Here is a 9,992-nt window from a genome sequence, read left to right on the forward strand (position 1 = left end):
AGTATCTTCAATAGGAATCACCTCTCAACACCGGAAGTACCCACACTTTAGGATATGTATAAATTGACAAGAAAATGCATTTACGTCGCAGTCAACAATGTCAACATGAGCAATGAATGAAGACAAAACTCTTGGGTAGCGAGGGTCCAGAAATGCCACGCAGTAGTCAATGAGGAATCTGGTGTCAGTTGGAGAACAACATTGGCTAAGGATACCTCTCAGCTTTAGAAGGCAGGACAAAGTATAGCAGCATTGAGCTACAAGAGGGAGACATGTACACGTGCAACCAGCTTTCAAAATTCAGGTGGTAACACCCGGCTCCATATCTCTATTATGTCAGAGGTGCGATATAAATGCAACTTCCCATTTTCAAGTTCTCAAATCTGCAAAGTGAAGTAACAAAAGAGTAAAAACCGGCATAAGTCTGAAAAGAATGCTTTAATAAGCATTTTGGAGGAACCCTTCTAGGTCATTCATTCACTGCCGAAAGCCTACATTAAATTATCATCTACTTTGTTAAATAAATAAGGAAATAGTCTTGCATGAAGTATTGCTGTAAAGTAACAAGTAGGGATGATCCGGATCGTGACTTACTGCAAGCAACTTTGCTTTAATACAAAATGGGATCAATGATACAATTATCTTCCACTCAAGCAAAAAAAAATTCACATTGACATCAACACACTTCATACTTATATATATTAATTATAATTAGTATAAATGACTTGTTGTGGGGAGGGCATGGGGTTTTTAACAATGGCAGTTTGATCTCAGCAATATGAAATGGCACAAAAATGCTGCAGGAATTTCTTTTAAGTGTATTAACAGCCAGTCTAAGTGTGTTAATTAAACATTTGTGAGTAAGTTCAAGTTTGCTACATTAAGGTAGTGCTGATCAATTTTTTACATCCCTTTGTTAATTACCTGGGACACAGACATTTGCTTTGTGGTTAATTAAGGAAAATCAGCTCTGAACAAAAATAAAGATTATTTCACAAAATCCAGCATTGCCTCATTGAATTGTGTATGAGGTAATCAGAGCGGTTAGCAAATTATGGAGTCATCTGCCTGCTTACTGACATAACACGTTCCTGGGATTTTATATTTTTTAACAGTACATTCAGAAACAGCTTTTTGAGATAGTTACCTAATTCCATATTATCATGTAAAAATATTAGTTTAACTTACATCTTTCTTAAAAGCTCTTTTTAATTTTCCCTCCAGAGGATATGGTGTCAACAAAAAAAATGATCAAAATAATTATTCACATAAAATAACATACCTCACAAGACAAAAACACAAATAAGGCCATTCTGCAGCATTAAAAGTCCACCTCTTGCAATATTTCACAACAGATTCTACAGAATATTTTACATCCCAAGGACTGCACTATCAAATGATTTCAGAGAACTTCTGTTGGGTTGATCACACTATCTTTTGGAGGCTGCACTCAGTTTGCTAGCTGCTGGGGACCTCCGTGACGGTGTTGGGATTTTCGAAGGTTTGGCGGAAGATGGCCGAGATCCTGCTCGTGACCCTGATCTGCTAGTGTCAGGCACTGTTTCTGAAACATCTGAGCATACAGACTGGATATCCGAAATGTCAAAATCAGAAGCGTCACTCCCACGACGACTACTGGCTCGGCTGCCGGTCTTGCTTCCAGCTCGGCTTGTAGGCCGGCTTGGAACTTTCCTTGAATCTCGGGCTGGATAGTGGTACATAAAAACAAGATATGTCAGGCACAGACATGCAGCTCATCAAATACAACCTGTTCTATCCACTATCTAAATGATCTTGTACTTGATTTGCTGACACTTCTGATCACCAAAACAGTTCACACAAAAGGTACAAATTGGCGACAAAAGATAAATACTCAGATTTTGAGATTCATTGAGGAAATTAAAATGGGGGGGTTTATTTTCCGATTTGGTATTTTATAGGTGCACATATCAGAATGCTGTGCAATCAGAGCTGTCAATTTCCTGACAAATCGTTCAGTTCTGCCAGGAAGGTTGAGGGTGAGTACCCACCTCTTCCCATCACAGTGCTTCCATTGGAAGGTGTCAGCTATTGCTAGGGGTTGGTACAACATGCACCAGTCACCCTTCGTAAAGTGCCCAAATGGCTATTGTTTGTTGTGCAGATGGAAAAGGGGATTCAAAATCCTACGTGACAACCTAGAATAGCACAATCCTTTTTCCATCCATACATATTTTTCAACAGATGTCACAAGCAATGATCAAAATTGAATTCTTAGATTGATATCTTACTTATCTTCATCCCTCAAACGCACCTCAACAGCCTCCTTTCTCGTTCAGTCTAGTCATGCTCATTTTTTTTTTTACAATACTGTGAGCACCACATAGAGATCAAATAACTCAGAGTTCAAACCTGACACTATCCAACTTTAGATTCAGCCTCTATGAAAGTGAGATTTTCCCATTTAAGCTGGGATAGAGAGGTTTCATGTTTTAGCAATGCTAGTGATTAGAACAGTGCTTGTACCATTCTAATCATTCTACAGTGGATTTAGCTAGCAGTGCATGGTAAAACAATTTCTTCAAATGCCTTGCAAGTTGTAAGTGAATGACTGCTGTAAGACTAATTGCTGAACAGTTCAAATTGTCCAGCAATTTATGTCTGCTTTGGAACAGATTGCTGAGTTGTTTATACACTAACAAGGATGTGCATACAAAAATAAGTTATTTTCCCAGATAAAGAACATAAACGCACATGGGATTGAGGATAACTTGGTTAGTTGAATGCAATTGGCTGAGTGGCAGGGGACAGAATATGATGATAAACGGCTTGAAGGCCGCTGTTCACGTGGATCAGTGCCGGGTCCCTTATTGTTTATGAGATATATAAAAGAATGTAGACAACAATGTGGGGCTGATGATAAGTAAGTTTGCTGGTGACACAAAGATTGGCTGGCTAGTTGACAGTGAGGAAGAAGGTCTTAGGTTACAGGAGAATATAGATGGATTGGTCAGATGGGCAGTGCAGTGGCAGATGGAATTTTAACCTTGATAAGTGTGAGGTGATGCCCTCTGGAAGTAACAACAAGACAAGGGAGTATTTAATGAATGACAGTACACTGTGAAGCTCAGAAGAACAGAGAGATTTTGGAGTGTTTATCCACAGCTCCTTGAAGGTTCCACAGCAGCATAATTGGGTAGTTAAAGTGGCATAAGGGACATCGTTGAAGCATAGGTTATAAAAGCACGAAGGTCATGTTGTAGCTGTGCAGACCTTTGATGAGGTCACAGCTGGAGTACTGTGTGCGGTTCTGGGCACTGTGACTGTACGAGAGAGTGTAGTGGAGGTTCGCCAGGATGTTGCCAGGGATGGAGCATTTCAGCTATGAAGAGAGGCTGGATATAACTCAGGTGTTTTCTTTGGAGCAGAAAAGGTTGAAGGGGAATCGGATAGAGATACAGAAGATTATGAGGGATATGTACAGAGATAGAAAGCAGTTGTTCCCATTCATTGAAGGGTCAATATAATAGGGGACACACCTTTACAGTAAAAAGCAGGAGGTTTAGAGGGGATTTGAGGAAAAGTTTTTCACCCAGAGAGTGGTGAGGGTCTGGTATGCACTGCCTGGGATGATAGTAAAGGCAAGTAATGTCACAATCTTTAAAAAGTACTTGGATGAGCACTTGTGGTGTCATAATGTTGAAGGCTATGGGTCTCATGCTGGAAAATGAGTCCAGTGTAGTTTTTTGGCTATATTGACTTGATGGGCTGAAGGGCCTCTTTTGAACTGTATGCTCCTAGGATTCATATCATCCTTGGCAGTGAAGATATCAGGTGTGATATCTTTCTACAGCATTTATTTTCCTGAGAAGTTTCCACATCTACTCTATGAATATAGAAAATGGTAAGATTATAATCCCATGACTTTCACAAGTTTTTTGGGGGGGGGGGGGAAGGCTATTCTCAGATAAAAGGATGGGTAGGAAGTAGGAGGCTTTCACAATGAGACAACGAGAGTTCAGAGACAGTATGTTTATGTTAGTGTGAAGGACAAGGCTGATAGGTTTGGGGAATGCTGGATGACTAGAGAAATTGAGTTTCTGGTCAAGAAAGAGGAAGCATTTATCAGGTATCAATAACTGGGATCGATTGAATTCCTAGAAGAGTATAAGGGCAGTAGGAATATACTTAAGAAGAAAATCAGGAGGGCAAAAAAGAGACATGAGATAGCTTTGGTAAGTAATATTAAGGAGAATCCAAAGAGATTCTATAAATATATTAAGAGTAAAACAGTAACTAGGGTGAGAATTCAGCCCCTTAAAGATCAACAAGGCCATCAATGTGTGGAACCACAGGAGATGGGTTAGAAACTAAATGCGTATTTTGTATCAGTATTTACTATAGAAAAGGACATGAAAGCTCGAGAACCTGGGGAAATAAATAATGATATCTTGAAAAATGCGCATTTTCCAGAAAAGAAGGAGGTCTTAAAACAAAAAAAGGTAGATAAATCCCTGGGACCTGATCAGGTGTTTCCCATACTTTGTGGTAAGCTAGGGAAGAGATTGCTGGGACTTTTGCTGAGATATTTGTATCATCGATGGCCCCAGATGAGGTGCTGGAAGACTGAAGGTTAATGTGGTACCACTATTTAAGAAAGATGGGAAGGAAAAGCCAGGGAACTATAGACCAGTGAGCCTAACATTGGTGGTGGGCAAGTTGTTGGAGGGGATTTGAAGAGACAGGATTTACATATACTTGGAAAGGCAAGGACTGATTAAGCATAGCCAAGATGGTTTTGTGCATGGGAAATTGTGTGCCATTAACTTGGATTGAGTTTTTTGAAGAGGTGACAAAGAAGGTTGATGATAGAAGAGTGATTGATGTTGTGTATATGGACTTCAGCGAGGTGTTCTACCACATGGTAGACTGGTTACTAACATGGGATCCAGAGGAAGCTAGCCAATTGAATACAAAATTGACTTGAAAGTAAGAGACAGAGGGTGGTGGTGGAGGAATTCTTTTCAGGCTGGGGGCATGTCATCAGTGCTGTGTCACAAGAACCAGTGCTGGATCCACTGCTTTTCGTCATATATAAATGATTTGTGTGTGAATATAGGAGGTATGGTTAGTAAGTTTGCAGATAACACCAAAACAGATGGTGTGATTGTGGGCAGTAAAGATGATCTCTGAGTACAATGGGACATTGATTAAATGTGCCAATGGATCGAGGAGTGGCATTTGGGGTTTCATTTTGATAAGTGTGAGGTGTTGCATTTTGGTAAGGCAAACCAGGGCAGGTATACAGTAAATGGTGATCGGTGAGACCACTTTTGGAATATGGTGCACAATTCTGGTTGCCCAGTTGTAGGTAGGATGTTGTTGAACTTGACAGGATGCAGCAAAGAATTACAAGGATGTTGCCAGGATTAGAGGGCTTGAGTTAGAGGGACAGGCTGAATAGGCTGGGGCTTTGTTTTCCTGGACTGTTGGAGACTAAGGGGGTGACCTTATAGAGATTTAAAAAATCATGAGGGGCATGAATCATAAAGACTTACCCGGTATTTGTGACCTCCCTCTAGAAGGAGGAGTTGATGTTACATTGCTTTCATCTCCAGAGTGGAAACTTTTTCCAGACAAATATCCAGGCGGTCGCAGTTTGCTTCCCTGGATAGGGGCTACCTAAATTAGGTTGTACAGAGAAATAAATGAATATTTTTCTACTGGGGTGCAAATATCTTTGAGATGTAGCAGATATGTGAATTGTCACTTGAAATATTGACCTCATTCCCACAAAGTATTCCTAAGTATGTCAGAACTTTGTTGTTCTCTTATCAAATTTGGCCAGCGATGTACTTTAAAGAATTATATACACATCAGTTAAGCATGACACCAATTGGCTCTGTCCAATACAGTATATGAATATGATTAATTTCCTTTCTAATTTAATGCATATTGAATGTTAGGATGATTTGTACGGGACCGAAAGAATGTAATATCTATCTGCTGCTTCAAAGGACTAACCTTTTGAATTGGTTAATTAACACAGTAAATAAATTAACTCTGGAGACAAAAGGTCATTCGTGAAGAATGTAGCACTTATCCTAATGTCAGTGACATTCTGCTATAAAGGGTTGGGGGGAATGCTGGCACAGAAAACACTTCTGTCTATTTGGCATACATACTTGAGGCATGCATAAAAACCTTGATTGAAGATTCATTATCCATCCAGACCAGAGAAGAAGTTATTAGTAGGATGTAACTTCATTCAAAGAATGATAGTGCACAATGCATTTTTTCCATGTATTATATTACCTTCCAACATTCAAAAGATCTCCCCAATATAATTCTACATCTTGTTTTAAAATACCTGAAGTAAACCACTAGAAAAAAAATTCACACAGCTAAATTTGGAATGCCACATCTTTAGTTAAAATTGATTATTTGACTTTGGAGTAAATGAAACAGCTTATGTGCAATATGAGGTGACCACTAGGGGGCAGTCTTACTGCAGAAGGAGGAAGGGTGGACAGGATTTTATCCAAACACCTCTTGAAAGGATGGTGCAAAGCATTTTTATAATGCCATCATTCTCTGTAAATGTGTTGTTCCAATTATTCATTGTACGATATAAATGTCAATCTGGTGGAAAACATTTTAAACCTCTTTTTTTTATTTCAACGCACTATTCACCGGCCTTGATACAGAATACACACATCTGACAGCAGGTTGCTCCTGTGGCAATTTAACCTGTCATGGTTGTTATAAACTCAAAGACAGACCAAAGAGGCCAAATTACATGTTAAGATCACTGCAGAAGGTCTGCAGACACAATTAGAAGATCAGACATTAATTCATGGTAACTATACTTGTGCATACGTTCCTGAAAAGTCAAATTCACAGGATTGTTCTGTCTGCCAGTTATATTTCAATGCAAGTGGTTCTGGAAATCAAATAGAGTATCATCATTGTACTCACTTTTCTTCATTTAATATTGTTACAGTACTACAGTACAACCATAAATATTTAAAGCTGACTTTATGTTCAAAGTTTAAAGTTATTATGGCCCAAGAGGATGCCATTTGGCCCATGTTTGTTAGCTTTCTGCAGAGCAGTTCAGTTACTCCCATTCCCCCAATCTATCCCTGTAGCCCTATGAGCTCATTGCCTTCAGGTGTCCATCCAGTTTTCTTCTTAAAATATTAATCATCTCTTTCTTTCACCATCCTTGTAAGTAGTGAGTCATTACCATTGTCTGCAGAAAATGAATTCTTCCTCACAAACCCTCTGAATCTCTTGACCAAAATCTTAAGTCTGTGTACCCTGCTTCTTTACAATCAGTTAATGGGAATGGTTTTCCTTTGTCTTACTATATCTAAACCTGTCATTATCATATAGGCCTCTATCAAATTTCCCCTCAAGGTTCTTTTGCTCCAAGGAGAACAAGCCCAGCTTATCTGACATAACCTTGTGACTAAAATCCATCATCTCTGGAAACATTCCGGCAAACTTCCTCTCGTGAACTCTCACATCCTTCCTAAAGTGTGATGACCAGAAATGGATGAACTACTCTACTTGGGATCAAATGCAGACCTTTATGAAGCTCACAATTCCAAATGTTGTGATATTTACTCTCTTAATGTGTTCCCTCACCTTCAAAGGTCAATGCAAACGGATCTTCAAGTCTCTCTGGCCATGCACTCTTTACAACTGTGTCATTAAATCTACACGATGCTGCTGTATCCCTTCTGCCAAAATGCATCACCTCACAATTCCCTGTCCATTGTGCCAGCTTATGTGTGTCCTGTTGCAAGCGATTGGTATCACCCTCACGCTTTGCCATTCCTTCAAGTTTGTAGTTATTAGAAAGGTTTGAAATTTTGCTCTGTATTCCAATATTGAAGTAATTTACCAGAAACAGCTGTGGTCCTTGCGCTGATGCTTGGGGAGCATCACTGTCTACTATCCCTCAGTCTGAAAAACAAATGCTCACAACTTACCTCTACCACATGTTTCTATTGATATTTTATCGAAGCACAGTTACAAAGTTACTAAGCGTTCAACCTTGCCCTGGATCCCAGAATAATATCATCCTCTTTGTTTGTAACTGTCCTTCAATGTCTTACTATTCTCTCTCTCTGTCTTATTTTCCTTTTCACATGCTCTCTCAGCTTAATGTATTTGGAGTGGTTTCACAATGAGACATTCATAATGTGCCCAGATGATGGACCAGAAGTCTGGATCACTGACAGTAGGGTGAATCAATGACTGTAACAATGATACTCAAACCCGACCTGAATGTTCAACAGCTTGTAAAATAGTTGACCACTCCACCATATGTCCAATATCCAAGTTGGATGGGATTACTCTCACATGGTTCCATTCTTATCTATCTAATCATCTCTAGTCAGAGAACCACTTGCAACAATTTCTCCTCTTGTTCCTCAACCATTGGTTGCGGTGTCCCAATTTCCAAATGTGCTACTTCTACTTCCTTAATAATTGATTCCAACATTTTCCTAACAATCATTGTTAGGCGAAGTCAGCCTATTGTTACCCACTTTATGCTTCCTTCCTTTTGGAACAGGGGTGTCACATAGGGAGCTTTCCATTTCTCCTGTAATTCTCCAGAATCCAAGGATTTTTGGAAAATTACAACAAATGATACAAAATATGACAATTACAATGACACAAAAATAGGTGCAAAGGCAAAGTGCGAAGGGGATATGAAAAATGATAAACAGAAGGTTAAGCAAATGGACAAAAAGTTGGCAAATGGAGTACATTATGGGAAAATATGAAGTTTTCCTTTTGGAAGGGAGAACAGAAGTATTACTTAAATGGAGAACAGTTACAGTAAGCTGCAACGCAAAGGGCCTTGGGATACTTGTCCGCGAAACACAGAAAGCTAGCTCACAAATGGAGCAGGTAATCAGAAGGGCTAATGAAATGTTGGCCCTTGTTTTAATTGGATTGGACTGTAAGAGTAGGAAAGTCTTACTGTAATTGAACAAGTTGCTAATGAGACCACATCTGGAGTCCTGTGAACTGCTTTGATCCCTTTATTTAATGAAAGATAGCTTCATTGCAAGCAGTTCAGAGAAGGTTCACTAAGATGATTCTTGAAGGGATTGTCTTATGAGCAAAGGCTAAACAGGTTGGGACTCTATTCAATGGAGTTTAGAAGAATGAGAGGTGATCTCATTGAAACATACAGGATTCTTCAGGGGTTTGACAGTGTAAATATTTCTCCTCATAGGAGAGTCTAGAACCAAGGGCATAGTCTCAGAACAAAGACAGAGGTGAGGGGGAATTTCTTCTCTCAGAGGTTTGAGGGTCTTTAGAACTCGATGCTATAGACAGCTGGGAGGCCAGAGTTTTTGTATACATTTAAGGCTGTGGTATTGTAGGTGTTGGTGGTGATTCCCTCGAATTCCAGGAGCAGCAATTACTGTTTTATATGCTGTTGCATTGTTTTGGAACTTTGGAAAAACAAAAGTCAAAACAACAGCAGTTTTAAAAGGGAGAAGAGCAGACAAAGGAAGCACATGGTGAGGACAGTGCAGGGGGGAGAGAGAGAGAGAAAGAGAGAACCTGCACAGTTCTTTGCTGTTTGTCTTTGCTGTTTGAATTCATGTATCGCTGGACCTTGGAGTGCATCTGGGAAAATTAACAAACAGTGAATTTCACAACTAATCTTGGAGGAACTGTTGGGCGAAGTTCAAGAGAAAGGCTGTATTAGTGAGTACAGTGGGTTCTTTCTTGATTATATGATTTTGGAGATAAATCTCTTGATTAAACTTAAAATATAAGCCTCTTGATTAAACTTAAAATACAAGCCATAGCTATTAATTTAACCTGGGGCAGTGTTTGTAGAGGAATAAAATGGGGCTATTTTCTGGGTCTGTAGATTGTGAAGGAGCAAAAATGGCCTTTGCAGTGATATGTACTTCTTGTCAGATGTGGGAGTTTAAAGAGAGTTTAAGGGTTACTGCAGATTATATCTGCCATAA

The 9,992-nt window shown here is 39.4% G+C and overlaps 1 protein-coding gene across 6 annotated transcripts in view; it reads right to left on the minus strand.

Moving 5' to 3' along the window:
* Positions 1–419: 419 nt before the first annotated feature.
* The window catches only part of dst (dystonin), a 642,458-nt gene continuing 632,885 nt past the window's right edge, over positions 420–9,992 (minus strand). For all 6 annotated transcript variants that reach the window (XM_043681258.1, XM_043681269.1, XM_043681284.1 and 3 more), the window contains 2 exons: positions 5,538–5,661; positions 420–1,705 (listed from right to left, as the gene is read on the minus strand). In XM_043681258.1, coding sequence (XP_043537193.1) covers positions 1,431–1,705; positions 5,538–5,661 — 399 coding nt within the window. In that variant the 3' untranslated portion in view covers positions 420–1,430. The remainder of the gene's footprint in view (positions 1,706–5,537; positions 5,662–9,992) is intronic.

The sequence above is a fragment of the Chiloscyllium plagiosum genome, chromosome 3, assembly GCF_004010195.1.
Source record: "Chiloscyllium plagiosum isolate BGI_BamShark_2017 chromosome 3, ASM401019v2, whole genome shotgun sequence".
In the NCBI taxonomy this organism is placed as follows: Eukaryota; Metazoa; Chordata; class Chondrichthyes; order Orectolobiformes; family Hemiscylliidae; genus Chiloscyllium; species Chiloscyllium plagiosum.